Raw genomic sequence first — 26,092 nt, 5'->3', positions numbered from 1 at the left:
ATAAAAACAAGTTAGGCGTTTAGATTTAATAATACAATGTTATGTATTGAAAAATGTACATATATTATTGATTTAATAGAACAGACGTATACTACTGTGACTGTGAACTTATTACATATAAGTCATTCTCGAATTAAAAATAGGATAAAGTAGAGAAAAATCCTGGCCGTTAATTATCATCCTCACAAGAATGTCCTGGCCAAAAATTGAAACTGTCATATCAAATACAGTAATTAATCATAACTTTTAATTCACAAAAATACAAGTTAAAGGAAGCGAAATGTCAATTAACCATTCTACTCAAAGAAGCAAGGGGTCACACAAAAAAGTGGGTTGGAAGATGACAAGCATCCCAATCACACATGTTTGCTTGATAAAAGTGGGTTGGAAGATGCCAAGCATCCCAATCAGAAAACCTGTTTTGCTGCGGAGAGGTTAGTTGAAACTTGACATAGAAGCTTTTGCTCACTTGGATGTTCCACATTATTTTCATCTTAGAATTCTCCCTCCTCTAAATTTCCTATCTTGCTCTCCTCTCTTCTCTTACTTTCCTCTTCTTTTTCTCTTTATAAATAAGCCAACACAACATGTTGATGTGATTTAATTGTGACCACTTAAATAAGAAGGAACAAAAGAAAACGAGAATTTGGAGAAGAGAGAATCTTACTTCATTTTTATCTGTTTCTCTAGTTAACACATGACATTTTGTTTGGTCTGTGATGCCACCACATTAGCGTCCCGGAGGATGTATGTAAGTTGTTCTCTATTTGTTAGGGATTTCGTATGATAATAAAATATTGACTATGGTTAAATTTTAGTAGATGCTAATCTACTACAAATGAAAATGCTAATATAATAGAAAAGAACTATCTTTTGTGTATACTTTCTCCTATTTCGTTGCTACTGTGGGCTTTACGCAATCGATCAGATCATATAGATATCCTTCAACACAACATAGGTCATTGAAAGGGTCTTGGAGACCCACCAAAGCACGAAAGCCAGGCTCTTTCAGAAAATGGATTCCTAATGGTATTATTCTTTCCTTGTAAGTGAAAGGTTTTGGGTTTGATTCTCGCCAAAGACGAATTTGAACCACATGCTAGCCCATTGTGAAACTTAGCTCACTTCTCTACCCCCCTTAATGTAGATACTACAATAGAGATTAATTGTTGGAGTTTCAATGTAAATTGGTGTACATTCATTGAATCAAAACGTCATGAACTTCGTTGTAGAATTTGACCAAACAAAAAAGGAACTCGATCATAAATTGCTTAGTTTGTATTCCTGAAACAGATGACAGCTTAGTGGTTAAATTACCCATAGGATGCTTGTAAATTTGTAATTAAGTGGCAAACTTAACTACGAGGTTGAAGATTCTTGGTGAATTTCTTCCTTCAGTTGGAGTACGCAACGTTACTTTTTTGTGTGACATTTACTCATATCACAATATGTGATCAGATTCAATCTCGCTGATAAAAAAATGTAGATTCCGTGGATCTTCATCTCAATATGCTTATATTTGAACGATTCATGTGGATCTGCTTCCATTAAATATGAAATTCAAAACAAATCCCTTGTAAATTCGTACTCACAAATTTAAGTTTAAACATTTTCATGTACACTCATGATTTTTAGTTGGTTTTACAATTTTGTACAAAGTTATAAAATCCATTTGCTTTTCATCTCCTCTTCACCACAAAGGTGGCCAAGAAGATATCACTGGACAACAAGGTACTAATAATTTAGGTCTAAATACGAGTTTTGCTAAGTTGCAGCGAGGGAGTACTAGTCCTAGTCCAAGTCCACGCCCTAGAATATCAGTGCACACCTCCGCCGTCTCCGTCTGGATGGGCTTCGTCCCCGGGACGGTCTTTGCCGCGCAAGGTGACACCGGATCCCCCAGCGGCAACGCCTTCGGCAAGGGCAGCTAGGGTTAAGTCTAGTGGTGGCGGGGTTGGTGGGGTTTTAAAGTATTTTAGGCTGCAGAAGAAAGTGCCGCCGATACAAGAGGAGGACTTCCAACGGTTTCGGATTTTGCATAATAGGCTGCTGCAGTGGAGGTTTGCAAACTCCAGAGCTGAGGCTGCTAAGCTTGCTACACAGAAACTTTCACAGGTACTAGTTATACATTAATGCTTAATTGCTACATTGCCTCTGACGGTGTTGTAAATTACAATTTGCCTCATGATGTTCCCATGACCCAGTTCACCCCCTAAACCATGTTGTCGTTGCCCACTTTTTTCACGCCGTTAAATTCCCGTCAAATATACCGTCCAACATGTTTTCGAGGCATGAATGGAGTCCGCTATTGTGCTTATTTGTGTTCAAGTGAGAGTCAAATGTAACGAGCTCTGTTTGTGCCACACCAACACTTAAGTATTATTCGAACACACTTTTGAGGGGTAATATAGTAAATGAGGCCTACTAGTTAACTGGTGCACTATGTAAATTTGCTTAATAAATTGTCTTTTATTTTACAGGATAAATTGTTTAGTGTGTGGCTTAGAACATTGAAAGTGAGAAACTTCATCCTAGACAAAAGAATACAAGTGCAAAAGCTCAAGCATGAGATTAAGGTGTACCAGATTTTGAACCCACAAATTTTCCTACTGAATGAATGGGGAAAATTGGATAAAAAAAAAAAAATCAAGAATCCATCAGCAGGTTGGTGAAAAAATTGTCAGGAATTTCAAACACAATCCCTTTGGTCAATGATGCTAAGGTATAAGTTCAACTCTCTCTTTTAGTCAGGATAGTTCGTCCGCCTGTTACACTTAACTTTGAATCTCTCTTTCTGTATATCGCAGGCAGATGTGGCATCTGTATACGAAACCATGACCGCGGCCATGGCTGTGATGGAAGGTAATTTAGGAATGGTCTCTAAACTGCTGCCGCAGGTTAGTTCCTCTTTATACAGTTAATTAAAGTAGAAAAAAGCCTAATTTAGTTTGATATCTTCCATTGGATCATTATTTATATATAATTAAGTTGTAATTTGAATGATTTTCTTCAGCTGGAAAAGGTGCTTTACATGGTTATGGAGCTATTAATTGAACAGAACCAACAGAGAGACTTGGAGAGTAATTTAGCCTTGGTTTCTGCACTTGCGGTGAGTCGTTTATCTTTCTGTCAAGCTCACGCAATTTTCTGAGTTATATATGGAATGGATTGATGACACAACTTTTTTTACATCATTTTTTACATATGTTTTTATGGGTCCATTTTGTAATGTTTTTTTCAATGATCCGATTCGTCTATCTTTAAGATCTCCCCTCATGATTCATGTCTACAAAATATCACCACAATCTGTGACCATATGACCGTTGATTTAAGAGTTTAGGATGTTTTTAGAGAATAATATTCATTTATTTTCTTCACTACAAATAAATGTCTTAATCGTCTTAAATTTTTCGAATTTTTGCAAAGATAATTTATGAATGATCTAAAAGATAGACAGTTCAAAACGTTAAAATAATTACATAGTGGGTCTGACAAAAACACGTGTCAAAAGTTATGTGAAAAAAAAAAAGATGGCACGGATGCGCCACATGTATATATATATAGTGGTGACGCCAGGTATAAATGAGGGGAGGGGCAAAATTTAAAAGCGTTAATAAAAAAAAGATAGACAACCAAATCCTTTTACATGTTAGACAAAATCAATGTCATTTATAATGTATCAATACAAAGAAATATAGTTACAATTATGTGGACAAGTTTTCAAGTCATAAAAGCATGGCATAATAGGTTCATTATTAATAAAAGCAAAAACATCTCTTTCAATGTGAAAAACCAAGCTATCACTTAACAATGGATTTCCATTTTGCTACGCAGGTGTTTTAAAATATTCATAACACTGTTTCTTATAGTTTTGTTCCATTACGTAACTTTATAATGGGAAAAAAATTAAAAAAACTTAGACTCTTAATTTTATGGTACAGTCTACTGTATGACTAATAACTAATTCAACTAACAACTTAATTAATCAATATCAATAATCACATAAATTATTTTATAATCATATAAGCTATTCAATGATCATTAATTCAATTCATCAATAATAAACCATTTCATTCACCAATAATCATATAATTCATATCAATAATTAATGATCAATACCATAAGCTATAATTCCATATCAATTAAGCACACTTCATATTAAATTATCAATTAGGAATTTAAATTAAAAAAAACTAGAAATTTAACTTAAAAATTGGCTTTAAAATCCGGCTTTGAAGCAGAAGCTGCTGACTTGGTTTGGAATTGGAAGTTGCTTGCTAAGGCTTGACTTGAAGGCTGTAAAGGAAGGGGGTAATTTAGGCAGAATAACTGATTTGGGTGAGGGGATTGGGAATTTGTGTCACATCCTGACCCGGGGTGGATCACTTCTTGGGCCCGCTCCACCACCGTAGCACGATATTGTCCGCTTTGAGCTTACCATTCCCTCACGCTTTTGTTTTTGGGAACTCACGAGCAACTTCCCAGTGGGTCACCCATTGCTCTAGCCCCCTTCTCGCTTAACTTCGGAGTTCCTACGGAACCTGAAACCAGTGAGCTCACAAAAGGCCTCGTGCTAGGTAGGGATGTGAATATACATATAAGGATCACTTCCCTGGACGATGTGAGATGTTACAATTTGGGACTGGGAGAATGAAGGATTAATGGGGCCTAGTGGTTCCCATATTGTATTATATATTTTTTTTTCATTGAAAAAACCACGCTGGCGTTAGTGGGTGGTCCCCATATTGTATTTTATAGTTTTTTTCATTAAATCAAACGACGTCGTCCTTCCTTTCGTTTTGGGCCTAAACTTTTCAGAAAAAAAAGAAAAAAGAAAGAGCCACCGCATGCAGCAGCAGCAGCAGCAAAAAACATAACCCTCACCTGCAAATTTTCCGACAGACCAGAGGGGCAGCTACTCACTCCTGGGCTTCATTTCCGACGAGAGGAGGGGCGTTTGCCCCTCCTTGCTCCTCTGTAGCTTTGCCACTGTATATATATATGTGAACATACCGTAGCAAAATCATTTTCAGTAACTGAATTTCCAAATAGGGATTATTATTCAAATTTACATTATTAATCAAGGAGAAAAACTTAAGCACGGATACCTCCAATCGTAGACAACCCCCCAAAAAAGCACCAGAGTTTTTCTGAATTTAATAATTTAATGTCAATAAAATTTTGCAAATTAAACATATTTTTAGAGGCAAATAATTAATTGGAAATTGTAAATTGATCTTATGTTTTATTAACAGGAGGAGGAGGCAAGTGTAAGAGCACATCTCATCCAATTGGAATCAATGTACTTCTTGCCCCCCAAAAAATATGATAAATTTGATCAATGAAATGGTCATCTTCTACTTAGACGATCGTTCGATTGTTGTGCTCATCTTCATTTACCTCCAGTGTGATCTTTTATGGCATCAATTCTTGTTCAATAGTAGGACATACTAGAGAAAAAAAATAGTTATCCCAACGTGCATACCGCACTTTTCCTATAACAAACATCACGTTTTGTTCTGATGTGTATATCCTTTTGTTCTTGTAACAAATATCATATGTTGTCCAGTGTGCATACCGACATTTTCCCTACTACATATAAGGTGATCTTGGTCCATGCATGTATGAAAATCTTGAACATAGTTGAACCCATTGCTAATTTGGTACTTTCATCCTTTGGATTGAGTTTTATTTGTATTTTATCAGGTTATTTATGCCATGCTTAATTATTATTCAATAGCCTAAGCTTGGCGGGAAAAAGAGTATGTGTGTACCCGTAGGCCTAACTTGAAAATTCAGCCCATTCAATCCTCTCACTTAAGACCTCTTCTAACTTTGAAAAGAACGATAAAACAAGCTTGTTTTTACCATTGTTACATAATCTAATTAGCCTTAATAGCAAGTAATTTTCTGATCCAAAATAAGTCAAAGTAACTTCAAACGAAAACAGTAGTTGGTCACTGAGGCAGAGAAGAATCCAAGTTCTGGTGCCCAACAATATAATACCAAAGGCAGCTAAACCCTTCAACAAAATGGAAGTTTATCGCCATAATCAGTTCTCGGGATGTAGATGTTAAATATTTCAAGAATATATTTATATATTCGCGTTGGCTGAAAAATTGGGTATTTTGCCCAACTGTTGCTTCTCTTCGAGTGAAGCATTGCAGCTATTAGTTTTTAAGTGTGTGTGTGTGTGTGTGACTTCGTGTTGCCTTGTGCAACATCTGTGCGCGAAAATTGATAGCACCCAAAGGTTGGATTTAATTCAACCTTGTACCTTTTGGTCGAAGTGCAACTTTTGGTTAAAAGACATGATGCTTATTCAATTGTTTGAGTAGAATTAAAAATATGTAATTACTCAATATTTATTTTCTGGAAATTCTATATAGAAAACATGTTTTTTAGGTTAACACTATTACGAAAGGTTGTAATTGTATATCTTCAACTAAAATGAAGGGACTCGATGAACGGATGTTTTAATGCCTATAAATACCTTTTGTGGCATAATGTTTCACACACAATTTTCAGAAATTTGTTTCTACATTCCTTACTCTCTTCTCTCTCCATTACATTCATACAACTTATTTCTAGTTATTTCTAAGGGAATAATTCGGTTTTGCTAATCGAGTATTCCATACTTTGTTATATCCTGTAAGTGATTTGCCAAGAACCCTTTAGCAAACTTATTTGAGTGGGGGCAAATAACATTTTAAGGAAACGATTCAAATCATACCTCAAGGTTATCATTTAGATTATTCTCTATATTTCAACATTTACTCTAATAGTAGATAGACAGTTGACACTCCGCCATTGTAAGACTCCATCGCCTCCGCCATTATGCTTGTTTCATTCTTCTTCTTCTTCACCAGCATTACCAGACGAAACAAAATCATGTTTGCTTGATAAAAGTGGGTTGGAAGATGACAAGCATCCCAATCAGAATCTCTGTTTTGCTGCGGAGAGGTTAGTCGAAACTTGATAGAGAAGCTTTAGCTCACTTGGATGTTCCATGTTATTTGACAAGCATCCCAATCAGAAAGCCTGTTTTGCTGCGGAGAGGTTAGTCGAAACTTGACAGAGAAGCTTTAGCTCACTTGGATGTTCCATGTTAGTTTTATCTTATGATTCTCTTCCCTTCAAATTTCATTCCTTGTCCTCCTCTTCTCTCTCACTTTCTTCTTCGTTTTCTCTTTATAAACAAGTCAACACAACATGTTGATGTGACTTAATCGCGACCACTCAAATAAGAGGGAACATAAGGAAAGGAGAATTTGGAGGAGAGAAAATCCTACTCCATTTTTATCTGTTTCTCTAGTTAACACATGACATTTTGTTTGGCTTGTGATGCCACCACATTACCGTCCCAGTGGATGTTTGTAAGTTGTTCTTTATTTGTTAGGGATTTCGTGTGATAATAAAATATTGACTATGGTTAAATTTTAGTAGATGCTAATATAATACTAATGAAAATGCTAATATAATAGAAAAGAACTGTATTTTCTATGTACAACCCATGTTCCGTTACTACTACAAGCTTTACGCAATTGATCAGATCATATAGATATCCTTCAAAACAACATAGATCATTGAAAGGATCTCGGAGACCCACGAAAGCACGAAAGCCAGGCTCTTTCAGAAAATGGATTCCTAGTGGTATTCTTCTTCACTTATAAGTGAGAGGTTTTAGGTTTGATTCTTTCCAAAGATGAATTTGAACCACATGCTAGCCCACTTAGCTCACTTCTCTACCCCCTTAATGTAGATACTACAGTAGAGATTAATTGTTGGAGTTTCAATGTAAATTGGTGTACATTCATTGAATCAAAACGTCATGAACTTCGTTGTAGAATTTGACCAAACCAAAAAGGAACTCGATCGTAAATTGCCAAGTTTGTATTCCTGAAACATATGACAGCTTAGTGGTTAAATTACCCGTAGGATGCTTATAAATTTGTAATTAAGTGGCAAACTTAACTACGAGGTTGAAGATTCTTGGTGAATTTCTTCCCTCAGTTGGAGTACGCGAAGTTACCTTTTCGTGTGACATTTACTCATATCACAATACGTGATCATATTTAATCTCGCTGATAAAAAATGTAGATTCGATGGATCTTCATCTCAATATGCTTATATTTGAACGATTCATGTGGATCTGCTTCCATTAAATATGAAATTCAAAACAAATACCGTTAAATTCATAATCACAAATTTAAGTTTATAATTGAACATTTTCATGTACACTCATGATTTTTAGTTGGTTTTACAATTTTGTACAAAGTTTGTTATAAAATCCATTTGCTTTTCATCTCCTCTTCACCACGAGGTTATGAGAATTCATGTAAGACTTTTCGTTAATATTCTCGAGTTTGAAACACTATTTTGGCAACGTTTTTGGGCATCGTTATTATTTATTCCACTTATTGTTTAGTTTTCGATTTAAATATTATATTAAAAATACATTTGAGACCCCATAAACGTTAAAACCAATTCCAAGTGTCTTATAAAGTGTCCTTTAATGCTATAGCTAAATATTTTGTGAAAATAAATAATTTTAATTTTTCCCAGAAAAAGCATGTGTGTTAACTCTACAGTTTTTCGTTGGTTTTACAATTTTGTCCAAAGTTCATCATAATATCCATTTGCTTTCACCTCTGCCGCACCGTGAGATTTTGAGAATTCATGTAAGACGGAAATGACAAGCCGGTAGTTGATGCTCACCACCACCAGATGTCGCCCCGGACAACTGGGTGAGGATTAATAGCGTGGTAAAGATCTTTCCTATTCCAATTTATCTATTTATTTGGCTTTTTTGTTTTTTCTTCATACGTTACTTATTTGAGTAACCATTATTAAATTGAAATATCTTTAAATTTATATTTTAAATCATTGGTTTCAAGTGTTTAAATATGAATATAATATATTTTGTAGATAAAAGTATATTTTGAAGAACATGATTGTGGTAGTTTGTTATAATGGTAAAAGCAATAAAAGAAAAATTAATAAAAAAAAAATTTATTTTAAAAGGGGAGGATCGGTAAGAAGCTAGTGATTGTTGTACAGAATAGTCAGTACTACGGTACCGATATAATCCATTAAAAAGCGGTAGCAAAGTACCGATTGTATCATTTTATATTTTATTGATTTATTTTGTACTTTTTTCTTTTCCCATCAATTTTTTTTTTCTTCCTATGTTACTTTATTTAGAATCAAATACCTTTAGATTTATATTTATATTCTTGTTTTTGAGTGTTCTCACATGGATTGTTAAAAAAAATTCACTAAAAGTACATTTTGTAAAATATGAAGATGATAGTTTGGTATTATGGTAAGCGAAAAAAGAAAAATTTTAACAAAAATTAAAAAAAACATAAAATAAATAAAATTGATGGTTTAGAGTTTAGGAGCGTGTGAATAGCAGTGGACCATAAAAATAACATTCTAAGTTCGGTGTGATTTAGTGCTTGGCGCACTAAAAAAAAGATTTCTTTGCCGTGGAGCGGCTGATAAACTTTTTTTTTTTAAATGAAGAAGTTACAATGTTAAAGGTGACGACTTTAGTGTGAATTCTATCGTGGTTGATAGCGATTTATAAATGCCTCACCCCAGTACCAATGCTTCGTCCGGCCAACCATGGTTGACCAGTGCTCTGAGCATGCCTCATTTTCCACATGTCGCCCACCTCATTTGTGCACAACTTTTTTCTGCCTTGTCTTTTGTGAACGGTGCCTACCTCATTTTTTGTGAGCGGAGCCTGCTTTGTTTTACGTGCACAAATGTGACATCCCAAATCGTCCAGGGGAGTGATCCTTATATGTATATTCTCATCCCTACCTAGCATGAGGCCTTTTGGGAGCTCGCTGGCTTCGGGTTCCATGGGAACTCCAAAGTTAAGCGAGTAGCGCACGAGGGCACTCCCATGATGGGTGACCCATTGGGAAGTTCTCGTGTGAGTTCCCAGAAACAAAACCGTGAGGGCGTGGTTGGGGCCCAAAGCGGACAATATTGTGCTACGGTGGTGGAGCGAGCCCGGAAGGTATCAGAGCCTAACCCTGGTCGTGGTGTGTCGACAAGGACGTCGGGCCCCTAAGGGGGGTGGATTGTGACATCCCACATCGCCCAGGGGAGTGATCCTTTTATGTATATTCCTATCCCTACCTAGCACGAGGCATTTTGGGAGCTCACTGGCTTCGGGTTCCATGGGAACTCAGAAGTTAAGCGAGTAGCGCACGAGAGCACTCCCAAGATGGGTGACCCATTGGGAAGTTCTAGTGTGAGTTCCTAGAAACAAAATCGTGAGGGCGTGGTCGGGGCCCAAAGCGGACAATATCATGCTACGGTGGTGGAGCGGGCCTGGGAAGTGGTCCCCCCAGGGTTGGGATGTGACAACAGAACCCACGTTACCCACCACATATCCGCTTCGGTGCTTACTTTGCCTTCTACTTCAGCACACCGCCGCGAACTTTCCACAGTCATGAGCATGTTTAACGCCATTGACGAAGTAAGGGTCTTGCGTGTTTGGTAACGTCTCGAGAATGTGCTTATCACCCCTGCCCTTCCAAAATGAGTGTACCTTATTTTGGCAATGTTTTGGGCCTCGCTATTATTTATTCCACTTATTGTTTAGTTTTCGTCTTAAATATTCTATTAAATATACATTTGAGGCTCAATAAATGGTAAACCCAATTCCAAGTGCCTTATAAAATTTTCCTTAACTTATACGAAAAATATTTGGTGAAAATAAAAAATTTGCGTTTTTCCTAAAAATTATGTTAACACTCACGGTTTTTAGTCGGTTTTACAATTTTGTGCAAAGTTCATTATAATGCATACTTTTTATTTTTGGGTCGTTCTATTCACACATACTTTTTTACTTCCCACACAATCCTCTTAATTTCTGGTCATATGATCGAATAAATTTAAGAAAAATTAAAGGATGAAAATTAACAAGCAATGTGTGAAATGTAAAAATAAGTGTGGATATCACATTGTAAAAATAGAATCATGCATAGTTGTTATATATATTTATTTTTTTTCTGAAGCGTTGACCAATGAGATAGAGTAACCTATAAGGTTGGTGGGAACATTCTTATGTATTCCAGAGTACTATCCGATATTTCGAGTATTTTAAATTTTAAATTTTTGTTTAAAATATAAAAATTAAGATTTAATGATTCTTGAAGGTTGGTGAGTACATACCGACCAACATGACCTGATGAATTAATTAAACTCTATTTTGCATGCTGAATCCCAACGTGCGACCAACTTCCCTCAACATCCACTCTTCTTAAATATTAATCAAAGTCATCACTTAAATTAGTCCCAGAAATTAGTTCTTGAGATGGAAAACACATACATGTCACGCAGGCAGCAGCAGCAATCCAGCCCTCGACTTCTCAGAAGCAGAAGTGGAACTTCTTCGACCCCGACCCTAACCCTACCGCAAAACGTTTCACGTTCATGCACTACCACGCCAAACAACAGCCAAAGATTCATCAGCCCCCGGCGCTCGAAATCCACCGTAAAATCAAGAAACAATAAGAATCACGAGGAAGAGAAAGTACACGCACTCAAGCAAAAGAAAGGTGGCCAAGAAGATATCATTATTGGACAACAAGGTACTAATAATTTCGGTCTAAATACTAGTTTTGCTAAGTTGCAGCGAGGGAGTACTAGTCCTAGTCCAAGTCCACGCCCTAGAATATCAGTGTCCGTGCCGTCTCCGTCTGCATGGGCTTTGTCCCCAGGACGGTCTTTGCCGCGCAAGGTGACACCGGACCCCCCAGCGGCAGCGCCTTCGACAAGGGCAGCTAGGGTTAAGTCTAGTGGTGGCGGGGTTGGTGCGGTTTTAACGTATTTTAGGCTGCAGAAGAAAGTGCCGCCGATACAAGAGGAGGACTTCCACCGGTTTCGGATTTTGCATAATAGGCTGCTGCAGTGGAGGTTTGCAAACGCCAGAGGTGAGGCTGCTAAGCTTGCTACACAGAAAATTTCACAGGTACAAGTTATACATTAATGCTTAATTACTACATTGCCTCTGACGGTGTTGTAAATTACAATTTGCCTCATGATGTTCCCATGACCCAGTTCACCCCCTAAACCATGTTGTCATTGCCCACTTTTTTCACGCCGTTAAATTCCCGTCAAATATACCGTCCAACATGTTTTCGAGGCATGAACGGGGTCCGATATTGTGCTTATTTGTGTTTAAGTGAGAGTCAAATGTAACGAGCTCTATTTGTGCCACACCAACACTAAGTATTATTGGAACACACTTTTGAGGGGTAACATGGTAAATGAGGCCTGCTAGTTAACTGGTGCACTATGTAAATTTGCTTAATAAATTGTCTTTTATTTTTCAGGATAAATTGTTTAGCGTGTGGCTTAGAACATTGAAAGTGAGAAACTTCATCCTAGACAAAAGAATACAAGTGCAAAAGCTCAAGCATGAGATTAAGGTGTACCAGATTTTGAACCCACAAATTTTCCTACTGAATGAATGGGGAAAATTGGATAAAAAAAAAATCAAGAATCCATCAGCAGGTTGGTGAGAAAATTGTCAGGAATTTCAAACACAATCCCTTTGGTCAATGATGCTAAGGTATAAGTTCAACTCTCTCTTTTAGTCGGGATAGTTTATCCGCTTGTTACACTTGAGTTTGAATCTCTCTTTCCGTATATTGCAGGCAGATGTGGCATCTGTATACGAAGCCATGACCCCGGCCATGGCTGCGATGGAAGGTAATTTAGGAATGGTCTCTAAACTGCTGCCGCAGGTTAGTTCCTCTTTATACAGTTAATTAAAGTAGAAAAAAGCCTAATTCAGTTTGGTATCTTCCATTGGATCATTATTTGTATATAATTAAGTTCTAATTCGGATGATTTTCTTCAGCTGGAAAAGGTGCTTTACATGGTTACGGAACTATTAATCGCACATAAACAACAGAGAGACCTGGATAGTAATTTAGCCTTGGTTTCTGCACTTGCGGTGAGTCGTATTATCTTTCTGTCAAGCTCACGCAATTTTCTGAGTTATATATGGAATGGATCTATGACACAACATTTTTTACATAATTTTTTACACGTGTTTTTATGGGTTCATTTTGTAATGTTGTTCAATGATCCAATTCTTCTATATTTAAGATCTTCCCTCATGATTTAGGTCTACAAAATATCACCAAAATCTGCGACCATATGACCGTTGATTTAAGAGTTTATGTTGTTTTTAGAGAATAATATTCATTTATTTTCTTCACTACAAATGAATGTCTTAATCACCTTAAATTTGTCGAATTTTTTCAAAGATAATTTATGAATGATCTAAAAGATAGATAGTTTGGAACGTTAAAATAATTACATAGTAGACCTCACAAAAACATGTGTCAAAAGTTATGAAAAAAAGAAAAAAGATGGCACGGATACGCCACACACACACATATATATATATATGTGAACATACCATAGCAAAATCATTTTCAGTAACTGAATTTTCAAATAGCGATTATTATTCAAATTTACATTATTAATGAAGGAGAAAAACTTAAGCACGGATACCTCCGATCATAGAGAACCCCCCAAAAAAAGCACCAGAGTTTTCTGAATTTAATAATTTAATGTGAATAAAATTTTGCAAATTTAACATATTTTTAGAGGCAAATAATTAATTGGAGGTTTTAAATTGATCTTATCTTTTATTAACAGGAGGAGGAGGCAAGTGTAAGAGCACATCTCATCCAATTGGAATCAATGTACCTCTTGCCCCCCAACAAATTCTTATAAATTTGATCAATGAAAAGGTCATCTTCTACTTAGATGATCCTTCGATCGTTGTGCTCATCTTCATTTATCTCTAGTGTGATCTTTTATGGCATCAATTCTTGTTCAATAGTAGGACATACTAGAGAAAAAAAATAGTTATTCCAACGTGCATACCGCACTTTTCCTATAACAAATATCATGTTTTGTTTTGATGTGTATATCCTTTTGTTCCTATAACAAACATCATATGTTGTCCAATGTGCATACCGACATTTTCCATACTACATATAAGGTGAACATCATATGTTGTCCAATGTGCATACCGACATTTTCCGTACTACATATAAGGTGAACATCATATGTTGTCCAATGTAACAAACATCATATGTTGTCCATGCATGTATGAAATTCTTGAACATAGTTGAAGCCATTGCTTATTTGGTGCTTTCATCCTTTCGATTGAGTTTTATTTTTATTTTATCAGGTTATATATGCCAAGCTTAATTATTAGTATATTACTCAATAGCCTAAGCTTGGCGGGAAAAAGAGTATGTGTGCACCCGTAGGTCTAATGGGCTTGAAAATTCAGCCCATTCAACCCTCTTACTTAAGGCCTCTTCCAACTATGAAAAGAATGATAAAATGAGCTTGTTTTTACCTTTGTTACACAATCTAATTAGCCTTAATAGCAAGTAATTTTCTGATCCAAAATAAGTCAAAGTAACTTCAAACGAAAACAGTAGTTGGTCACTGAGGCAGAGAAGAATCCAAGTTCTGGTGCCCAACAATATAATACCAAAGGCAGTTAAACCCTTCAACAAAATTGAAGTTTACCGCCATAATCAATTCTCGGGATGTAGATGTTAAATATTTCAAGAATATATTTATATATTCGCGTTGGCCGAAAAATTGGGTATTTACCCAACCGTTGCTTCTCTTCGAGTGAAACATTGCAGCTATTAGTTTTTAATAAATATATAACATACTACATATTATATGTGTGTGTGTGTGTGACTTCGTGCTGCATTGTGCAACGTGTGTGTGTGAAAATTGATAGTACCAAAATGAAAAATACGTACTTAATCCTACTTCCCCATATACACCATACGCAAACTACACACACGTACATGAATACATGTGCACATGTGTATACATAAGAATCTGTACACACACGTGCATGAATACATGCGTATATGTGTATATGTAAGAATCTGTGTGCATAAAGTCCAATGATATGCTAATCATAAACATATTAAGTGAATTCATATTTAGGTTGCAGGATTGCAGCTGCCGAGCATACAATTTTTCGGTATATTAGGGCCTCTTAAATTTCAAGTAGATGGGTCATGAGTCCACTCCAACAACACCGATACTGTCCCCACTTGGACACTTGCTCAATCTGTCAGGTGTGGGGTTTTAATACAAAAGGCATCGATATTAGTTGGAGTGAGGTATTCTATTTAAAGGAGAGTTAGTTAGAATAGGGTAATATTATTTAAAAGGCTTGTTCTCAAGCCTTCTGACGGACGTGGGACATAGGAATTCTAACATGGCCATGATGAACAATAAAAGTTTCAAAAGTTTGCTAATCTAGAAAAGCAGTAGCAGCACAAACAATTCACAGTGTTAGAACAGAAGGTAAAAAGATACTCAAAGTTTCACATCCCGACCCTTAATTTATGTCCACTACTTCCACTACTTCCACATCACTTCGCACCAGAATATTCTTGAGTGACATTAAGCTTGTAATACACCTCATGTGCTTTCGATGCATGCAAGTTTTTCACCGTGTACAAAAATCTTGATAATATTAGTTGAACTCACTTAGGACTCATTGGAAAGTATATTATAAATAATTGAAAAAAGTTTATGGTAAAAATATATAACACTTAATTAATTTATACACATACATGCACAAACCCAAAATCATATATAAGAACATAATAGTAACACTTGAGAAAATTTCCATTAAAATAAAAGTAAAATAAGAAATCACTTCTCCTATACCAATCCCCACCATTTGAAAAATAACCAAAAAAAAAAAAAAAAACCCCAAAAAAATAAAATAAAATTAAAAACCCCTCTAAGGCTTTTAAAAGTAATAAATAATCCTATTAACATTCCGCCGCTGGCTTTTGTGGCAAAGGAATATCATGATACTCAGCACAACCACTCCCATTGTGGCCATGCCCAACACTAGCTAGCAACTTCCTCTTGGGTTTGGCCTCGAGCAGCATCAACACCACGTCCCTCATCGACGGCCGGTCCGCGGGGTTCTGGCTCGTGCAGAGCAAAGCAATCCTAAGCATCTGCATCATCTCCTCCCTCACCGGCTCGCAACCCGCCCCTGCATTCTTGTCCAAAACGTCATTGATCCCGTCTTTCATCTTGATCTTCGACCTAACCCAATGCACAATGCTATTCCCGTCTCCAAACTCGGCGTCGACCGATCTTTTCCCGCTTAAGATCTCCATCAGCACCACCCCATAGCTGTATATATCACTCTTTTCATCTACTTGTAGGGTATAAGCATATTCTGCGAAAAACAAGAACAAAGTTAACTTACTATTTTTTTCAATTACAAACCATGTGCTACGTAAGTTTTGCTACTCTAAACGAAAAAGAGAAGATTTGAATCCAAAATGCAGTAAGTTGAATAAAAATGTTATATCCACCAAGCAGAGCTACTCTCTTAATGTTCTCATTTCAAGGACAAGTAAAGTCCATTTTCATATGAACTATCAGATTAATCTTACGATAGATTAAACTATCAATTTAAATAATCTTTGTTACATGAAAATAAAATACTAATTAATAAAACAAAAGAACCAAAAAAATAAAAATAAAAATAAAAAAAGAGAAGAGAAGAAGGTTTCACGTCATGTCGAATCTCATTCATCTTCAAAACCTATTATTCGCATCGAATATCTAAACCCATCAAATCGAATTGAATAAAACCCTAATAACTTTACACGTCCAATTTCATCAAATCTTTTATTTATGTTAATTAACCACATTTTGAAAGAAGATAAAATTAACCACATTTTAAATGAAGATAAGGTGCATGGCCCCAAAGTTGATGTGGCATTTCAATCAATGTCAACTTTTTTTTTTACCTTTTTCTTTGTGGGTTTATGTAATGTGAACTAAGTAATAGTGATTTGTAATTTTTATACATGGAGAGCCGACCATCTTAAGAATTTCATCATAGTTGTGCAGATAAAGGATCCAAAAGAGAAAACAAAATTGTTACACCTTTTGACCAAATGGACCAACCATCTTAATATTTCCATTTGGATTATGTAACTAATATTACAAATGGAATTTAGTAAGTGACGGTTGCTTTTAGGAATAAACATTCCTTTGGTTGATTAACCCCAACACACTAGATAATTTAGATTTCGTCATCCAACAAAACGAATTTTTAACAACAAAGCCAAAACCACAAATAACAAACAAAAACAAGCATCACCTAACCAACTTATACCAGAGGTCAAACATTTATAATACACATAATATGCACAGATATAATCAATTATTAATTTTTTTTTTTAACCAGTCTATAAGTGCATAATATTCCACTCATGATAATCTTCCACAAATTAAAACAATATGAGAAATGGAAATTGATGAATCAACGCACCTGGTGCAATGTAGCCATAGGAGCCGGCGATGACAGACATGGACTCATCGCTCTGGATCAACTTGGCCACCCCGAAATCTGCCACCCTAGCCTCCATTTCACTATCCAATAAGATATTACTTGGCTTAAGATCACGGTGCACAATCACCGGATCACAGTCGTGGTGCAGGTAGCAAATTCCCTGCGCCACGCCGAGGGCGATCTTGTATCTCGTGATCCAATCCGCCCCCAAATTCTGAGCCTTGTTTTTGCCATGCAACAGATCATCTAAATTGCCATTGGGCATGTACTCGTAGAGCAGCATGGTGATGTCCCTGTTGCAGCAGCATCCTAACAATCTCACAATGTTCCTGTGCCTAACGTTCCCCAACACCTCCACTTCAGCCAGAACTCCTCTTCGCCGTCGGATCACAATACTACTGTTCTCCTTCTGTTTCCCCCACAGTTTCTTCACCGCTATGATCTCGCCACCTGGCATCTCAGCCCTATAAACCGTCCCCGTGGACCCCATCCCTATAATCTTATTACTCATCTCCAGGCACTCCAACACGTCATCCGCCGTGAAATTTAACCGCTGGAAAGCGGTTAATTTCCACGGTCCGATCTGCTGACTCTCATCCATCTGACGGCTGTAATTCGCGTGGAAGCAGCGGGTCCCAGCGACGAGAACAAAAAGCCCGATACCGAAAGCAGCCGCCATAATCCATACTATCGCGCCTGCCGTCTTCTTCGGCTCCTCGTGGCCGCGAACGTCCACGGCTCCGGCTGACAACGTGTCACAGGGCTTCCCCAGAGCGCCGCCACATAATCCTTCATTCCCCAAAAACGACGTCGGATGGAGATTCAGGAAAATCGAACCGGACGGGATCGGACCGGTCAACAAATTAAACGAAACGTTGAAGCTCTCCAGCGTGCTACAGTTCTCGAAGTTGGACGGAATCGTACCGGAGAGAAAATTACGGGAGAGGTCGAGGTCGGTAATGGAGGGCAAAGCGGAGATTTCCCATGGGATAATGCCGGTGAGAGAATTGCGGCTCAGATTCAAGCTGAGAAGCTTCTCGCAGTGCCCGATGTCCCACGGGATCGAGCCGTTAAAGTCGTTACGTTGGAGTTCAATCTTGTACAGGCTTTTGCAGCCGATGAAGTCGGGGATTTTACCGGTGAGGTGGCCGGAACTGGCGGAGAAGATCTGGAGATTTGGTGCGCGCCAGATGTTCGACGGAAGGACTGAGTGAAGTGGGTTCAGCGAAATGTTCAAGTAACTGAGCTCTTCGGCATTGCCGAGATCTTCAGGTATCGCGCCGGTGAAATTGTTGCCACTCAAATCGACGTAGGTCAAATTGGGTAACAACCCGAAACCCGTCGGAACCGACCCATTGATTTGGTTATCCTGGATTCGGAGTCGTAAAAGAGAATTGCAGTTTGCTAACGTTTTGGGAAGTGGGTCGGTGAACCTGTTGGAGAAAAGTATGAGCTTTTGGAGCTTGTTGCCATTGCAGAGATTTGGCGGGATCGGTCCGGTGAGAGAATTGGAGGAAACGTCGACTCGCAGGAGCTTCCCACTGAATCCTAAACTCTGGGGGAGGACACCCTTCAGTGAATTGTTCCAGAGGAGGAGGTTTTCCAAGTTGGGCAGCTCTCCCATTTTTTCCGGGATTTCTCCGACGAGAAAGTTGTTCATCAGGCTTATATTGGTCAGCCCTTTCAACATTACAATTTCCGGTGGGATTGAGCCGGAGAGCTGATTATCCGACAAATCGAAAGTCTTCAGACCCTGTAAGCGGCCTAGAGTTGCCGGAATAAATCCCGAAAATCGGTTCTTGAAGAGCAGCAATGTGTCGAGCATGGTTAAGTTGCCGAGCTCCGGCGGGAGAGCGCCGGAGAGAAAGGCGTTGGAGACGTCCAAGTACGTGAGATTTGACAGCATTGCGAGTTGTGCAGGAAACCCACCTGAATACTCGTTGTACCCGATCTCCATCCGGGTCAGCTCCGATAAGAAGCCCAATTGCGGTGGAATTGAACCGTTAAGTGCATTTCCGGCGAGGTAAAGGAATTTCAATCTCGGGAAACTTCCGTACCCTTCCGGGATTTCGCCGTCGAAGTAGCTTCCGCCAAGGTTGAGCCGCTCGAGATACCGGAGTCTGATGAATTCCCGAGGCAATGGGCCGGTGAAGCTGTTGCTGTAAGCGGTGAAGATTCTTAAAAACTTGAGCTTTGAAATCCCAGGCGGGAAATCCGACTTAAAGTCGTTGTGGCTGATGTCGAGGATCCTTAAGTTGCCGAGCTCGAAAATGGCGGGAGGGAGAGGGCCGTCGAAGGCGTTGCCGCTCAAATTGAGGTAGATTAGGGAAGAAAGTTGGCGGATTTGAGGTGGGATTTGGCCGGAGAGGTTGCGGCGTGAGAGGTCGAGGGCGACGACTTGGGAGGTGTTGGGGTGGCATTTAACGCCGGACCACGAACACCAACCGGAGACGCCGCCGTTTTGTTGGAAATTGGGGAGAACCCAGTCGTGGAAGGAGGAGAAAGGGTCTTTGAGGGAGGACTTGAGAGAGAGCAGAGCAATGAGCTGGAAAGAGAGAGAAGAAGAAGAGGAAGAAGAGCAGAGAGTTATGGAGGTCTGGAGAGAGAAGAAGAGGATGAGAGAGAGAGGGAAGGAGGAGGAAAAGGAAGGAACTTTCATGGTTTAGGGGGTGTGGGGAAGGAGGTAGTGGGTGAGAGTGAGAGGGAAAGAGTGTTAGGAAATTTAAGGGAAGAGAGGTTTTGATGGCTGCTTCTGTTCAGAGAAGTGCTTTTCAGGAGTGCTGGGTGCAGAGGGTGTTTCATGATCACCATCATTAGGTCTTTTGCTCCAGTGGGATTTCTTGGTGGACTTCAAATTCTAGTGAGAGAAACTAGAGAGAGAAAGAAAGAAGGAGAGAAATAAAGAAGCAAAGAAATACATACTTCTTCTCCTCCCTTCTTCTCTCTCTCTCTCTCTACTAATATAATCTTCGGATTTCGATTTCGATTTCAATTTCAATTTCAATGGCTGGTTTTCTCTCTCTAGTTTTTTCTGTTTGTGTCTCCCTCTCACCTCCTGCAGCTGCAGTGGTGCTACTGCTAGGGTATTCTACCTTTGTCTAATACAATCCTTTTGGTTTTATTGGGATTTAAGTTTTCCTTTTCTTTTGGTTCTACTTTTCATCATTCCTTGGGGGTACCCTTTATCTTTGTGTCTAGCAAATTGGCAAATATTGTTATTTTCTAGCACAGTAGCAGTGACAAATGCCTCTCACAGGATCCAAGAAAGTCGTTCCAATTTCCCACCATATTCTCCTCCCATTTTTTTAAACATTTTGCTCCCATTCCCTTTTCTTTTCTTCTTTTTCTTCTTCCTTATTCCCAACATTTTCATCTTAATTACTTGATTTAAATTCGAATTAAATACTTTCTGGTAGATAATTAAACTCGTAATGACACGCCCTAATTGCTGATTCCAGTGTTCTGAGAAAATTGAGATGGCCACGTGTTGGCCGATACTCGAGGAGTGCCGTAAGCTATTTTATCTTGCTTATGCTTTGAAATATCCATACATTATCGTATTTTAAACTTTAAGAATTTGTTTTTTTATTTATGATTATTATGTATTTGCCGCAATTTTGCTTACATGTTTACATGTTCTTAGCTTAAGCATGATAGGATGAGTTTCGTCACTCCTCAAATGACAGTCAGCAAGTCACCATTTTGGTGTCCTCGGAACACAGAAATTGGGGCGTGTCACTATGACTGTGTTTTACAAAATACACAAATAATATGTGAAAGTTGGCGCCGATTTTTGAAATTCAAGAGAATTCCCCAAAATCCTACTTATTATTATTATTATTTATTTATTTTTGGGGAAAAGAAAGTCGACCCACTGGGCTTCTAGGAAGATCTCTGTGGATTAATATTATATACGGGATATACTAGTTTTGTTTTTATTTAGATAATGTTTAGAAAAATAATGATGGCCATTAATTATTTTGTATAATTAAGCTTTGTTTAAAGTATGGTATTAAGCTTCCAACCCAATCATCTTCCTTCATTATGAAAATTTTTAGTGTGCCAGGAACATGATTTAGTACACTAAGTATTATAAATACAATTGATTAAATTTTCTTTTTCAATTTTCCAACTATATATTATTATATTTAATTTACAAGGTCGTATTTTTGAGACACTAAAAAATCGCTCCTCGTTATCTTATTCATCTGGATCCAGGTTTTGCTAGTACGTACACCCAACAACTTTTTTGGTGATTGCTTACACGATTGTCGATGATATTATTGGAACTTTTAAGGTTTAAGAGTAGCTTAAAGTATTAACAAAACTTAGATCAATATGTTTAGTTTATTAAAAGGGAAGTGTTATTGGCATTCCAAAAATCTCATTCTACACTCTTCACAAATGTATTTTTTTCTTCTAAATATAGAAAGTTTGGAGTGCCAATAACAATTCCCTATTAAAAAAAATATAAGATACCAGTACACAATAAGGCCATTGGAAGTCCAACACAAGTTGGCAAGGTCCCCGCCTTGTATAACATCCCCCTAAGTTTCGAGTCTCGCCATTAGTAGTTTTGTGTTGGTGGACAACATGTAAAAATTAAAAAGGAGCACAAATTTCTCTATAAGTCCTCAAAGAAGTTTTTGGTATGCCCTAACCCTGAAATGTGGTAGTCTTCCCTCCCCTTAAACTTTTCTGTCACAAAAAAAAAAAAAAAAAAAAAGGTCATTAGGAATTAAAGTTTAATGTTCTATTTTGTTAATATTTATATTTCCAAAAATTGCACGTTATAAATAGGTTGTTGTAACTAAAATGATTAAGACATTAAAGTAGATATTTCGTTGAAGGCAACGGATATCGCTGTATTCATCAATATTTCCATAAACTTACGTATCAACATTTCCACCTATGTCGATATTTAAACATTCATTGTAACTTAAGTGATTATGAGTATTTGTTTCCATCTTAATCTCAAAAACCGTTTTAGCTAAAAAAACAAAAAAAAAATATAAAAACTGACAATATGTCAATATCACACAAATTATTAGCATCCAAATAAAACAATTAGTTGGATAACTAGAATCAAAAGCGTATATTTAAGTTAGTTACTGGTGGTAGCAGTGAGAACCAATACGCACAATTGCATGGTTCAAGAAGTACAAGTTAAGCTTTCGTGAGCTGTCCTCCTTTCGTTGCCAATTTGGATCTCTCTTTTCTCCAAATTCCAACAGAATGTCACATAAAATAATCGAAACCAAATAAACAATTCAAGAAAACAAGAAAATAAAAGAAAATAAAGTAAAAGAAAAAACAACAGAGTTAAATTAAAGAGGTAGTTTACGCGGCACTTTTGTGTTCAATTTCTAAAGTTGGTGGATCACATGATGGTAGTAAGAAAGAGGCTAAATATCTTTGTGAGTCTTCTTAGTCTCCCGAATGGTGAAATGCCGTAGCGAAGCACTAGCTAGCACCCATTTCAGAAAAAAAAAAAAAAAAAAAAAACTAAAGTGGTAATTTTATTAGTCTTAGGAGGAGACGAAAACCTTAGGCCATCTTTAACCGACTCGGCCAAAGGGCCATAAGACTAAAAATAGCTCGAAATGATACAAAAAGGGTTTTCAACCGAGGGCTAGGCCAAATGGTTGCCCATTTCCAGCCAGCTTGCTAGCTCGATGAACCTAGCCCACTTTTTTTTTTTTGGACGAATTTTTTTTTTAAATAAAATTTTCTATTTTTTTTTTCCCTACACCATTTCTCACATACTTTTCACCATTCCATACTATCTTGCCTCATTTTATTTTAATTCTTCACATTCTATTCTCTTCCAATAATCTTTCCTTTAATTTTTTTCAATAATTTTCAAATGGCCACTTCTTTCAATAATCTTCCAATATGTCCGAAATCTTATTTTAATATGGTAATTTAATTTAATTAACTATAATAATTCAATTAAAATAATAAATTATGTTTGGTCTATGACATTTTGGCTCTCTCGGTTGGAGATGATTTTTTGTCAAAAGGGCTATGTTTGGTCTATAACTCTTTGATCCCCTCGGTTGGAGATGATATAAAATTTGGCCCTCCTTCGGTTAAATGGCCTTACATATTCTATATAGTCGCATTCTATGATGGTAGAATGGAGATTTCAAATTATAAGAATACTTGCTTTAGGCATGGCTTTTCAACTGCGCGTGCTGAGTGAGTGCCTCAGACGATGCTGCGTACCATCACGAGAGAGACGAGGAATTTGAAAGGGACGTCTTATGTTCTTATTCTTTCCATGCATTTCTTATCGGAACCAATTTACCATTCAACCATTCACATTCAGGTAAATTACCACAATTTCAATCTTTGGAGAGATTTAATTGCCGGGTATTCAAGCGGGTACTCGATGTGTTATGAAATAAATGGAGAGACACAGAAAAATGCATAACTTCTTTCACTATTTTTTTTTGGACCAATGCTAGTTCTTTTTAGTACAACGATGTATTTTATGCTAAGGAGAGGGAGGAGCTCGGCTAAGCAACACAATGGACCTGATTTCGTATCGAATTTATCATTCACGAGATTTAAATTTAAGACCTCTCACTTACAAATGAAGGAGAATATCATAAAACCGTAGTATTGAGTGATTAGACCAATGCTAGTTTAACTACACTAAATTCATCTAGACTACAAAAAAAAAAAAAAAAAAATTAAACACTAAACCTCAAATGTTAGAAAAATACACTGAATTACAGGTCACTTGTATATTATTTTCTTCACTTACATTTTGACATTTAGAGTACCGCTCAAATATGCGGTACCTGAAAAAATCTCCGGAACTCTGAGAGAAGGCCAGGTCATGGTTGATGGGGCCATGAGAACGGTGGGGTGGCCAGGTGGGCCAAACTACGAGAGAATGTGTGATAGTGCTATAGTGCGGCTCAGGATCACTTTGTCTCCTTCGTACCCTTCACTTTGTCGTCTTGTCTAGTGGAAAGTTGTAACATCCTCGCCTTGTTCACAAATTTATTGTAAATATAATAGAACAAATCATACTTTGCACCATGTAGTTTGTGGTCAATGACATTTTGATATTTATTACTTAAAATTTGAGAAAATATACTTAATGTTAACTGTTGAACTATCAAGTTAACTGTTATTCTTAGCGTTGTAATTTGGGAGTTCATTTTTTACTTTTACTAACATTATATCGGTGTCACATGAATTCACATTTTTAAATAAACAGTAAATATAAGAACTTTTTATTAAGAAAAAACAGTATAATCTCATGTAACATCAATTTAATGTTCGTATAAACATAAAACGTCCCAAATGAGAGCAAAATAAAATACGTAGTAGTTGAATGCGGTCCAATATCCTAGTGAGTAGGGTGTTGGGTTTTTACTCATGCGTCCCCGTAAATTATAGTAATAGTTTCGAATTCTTCAACCTCCCTTAATAATACGAAGTTAAAAAAAAAAAAAAAAAACATAGTAGTTAACTTGATACAGGCTGGTGATGTAACACTTTGTAATTACTTTAAACGGTTTTTTCTTCTCAACAAAAAACTTGTAGCTCAAGTTTTTAAGGACAATTATTCTTGCACCTGAAAATCCTAGGTCCAATTCCCCTTCCTCGATAGTTTGTAGGAAAATTTTTAGATAATAAACATGGGTGCAAAATACAAGTAATCCTAAAAATAAAATTATAAATACAAATTAAGTAAAAAGAAGAGGGTAAATATGTGAGAGCGGAACGTATAAAGTGCATGCGTTATTAGGGTAGAGGAAGGTATGAGGCCGCGTGACGGAGGTGACCACCACCACGATAGGGCATGGCATGGCACAAGAGACACGAGGCATCAAGAGGCATGATGAGCAAGAAGGCTCCTTTTGCCCCCCACGCCAACGCGTGATTTCATCTCAGTTTCTATAACGGTTGCTCCTCCTGCTCCGCCCACTTTCTTTTTCTCTGACGCTTCTTTCTCTCTTTTCCCCTTCCTTCTCTCACCCTCTGCTTTTTCCATTTTCCAATTTCTTTCTTTTGTTTTCTTGTTCTTTTTTATTTGGAATTAGGATGGGTGATAATATTTGTATGACGAAAAAGCCAGAGTGGAAATTGTTATATTCGAGAAATTGATAAACGGTTACGATCAACAGGTGCAATATTTGTGAATATTTGAATGTTCAACGCGGCTCTTCCATTTTGTATTTTCGATTAATCTCGATTCTCGAATCCTTGCAGTCGTACTCGTACATACTAAAAACGAGTTTCGAAAATAACAAGCTACCAAACGTTGTAATAATCTGTCTGTTTCTGTTGGCTGTTAGTTCTAGGCCTACTGGTGCAGAAAACCTACTTGTCCCAGAGGTATATGCATGGTACCCCATGTGTCTTTATCTCACTCCTCTTGCATAGGAATATACCGTCATGACAGGTGAATCCTTCTTCGATCTATCCACTAAACGCTCCATGCCACAGTATCTAGGGAAAAACAATGATGAAAAACTGAGATTTCGCATAAAAAACTTTGTTCTTACTTGAAGCACGTTGCTTTCATGTACTCAAACACATTCGATAGCGTTACTATCGTCACATGGTTAGCTTTGAATAGCCCCTATAAATACTTGTCCTGAATCTTACTGTGCATATATTTGTACCGGCATGGATGAATACAGCACTGCT

General features: G+C 37.3%; 1 protein-coding gene across 1 annotated transcript; it reads right to left on the bottom strand.

The window, feature by feature from the left end:
• Positions 1 to 15,702: 15,702 nt before the first annotated feature.
• On the bottom strand, positions 15,703 to 20,354 carry LOC137735164 (uncharacterized). Its single transcript, XM_068474559.2, has 2 exons — positions 17,399 to 20,354; positions 15,703 to 16,291 (listed from the first exon to the last, which is right to left on the bottom strand). Exons 1-2 carry the CDS (start codon positions 20,076 to 20,078, stop codon positions 15,870 to 15,872), a joined length of 3,102 nt encoding a protein of 1,033 aa, XP_068330660.2. The 5' UTR covers positions 20,079 to 20,354; the 3' UTR covers positions 15,703 to 15,869.
• Between the last annotated feature and the right edge of the window lie 5,738 nt (positions 20,355 to 26,092).

This window comes from Pyrus communis, chromosome 7 (genome assembly GCF_041283825.1).
Source record: "Pyrus communis isolate YQ-2024b chromosome 7, ASM4128382v1, whole genome shotgun sequence".
Taxonomy (NCBI): domain Eukaryota; kingdom Viridiplantae; phylum Streptophyta; class Magnoliopsida; order Rosales; family Rosaceae; genus Pyrus; species Pyrus communis.
Note: the sequence above shows the minus strand (reverse complement) of the source record. Positions and strands in the feature narration are given on the sequence as shown.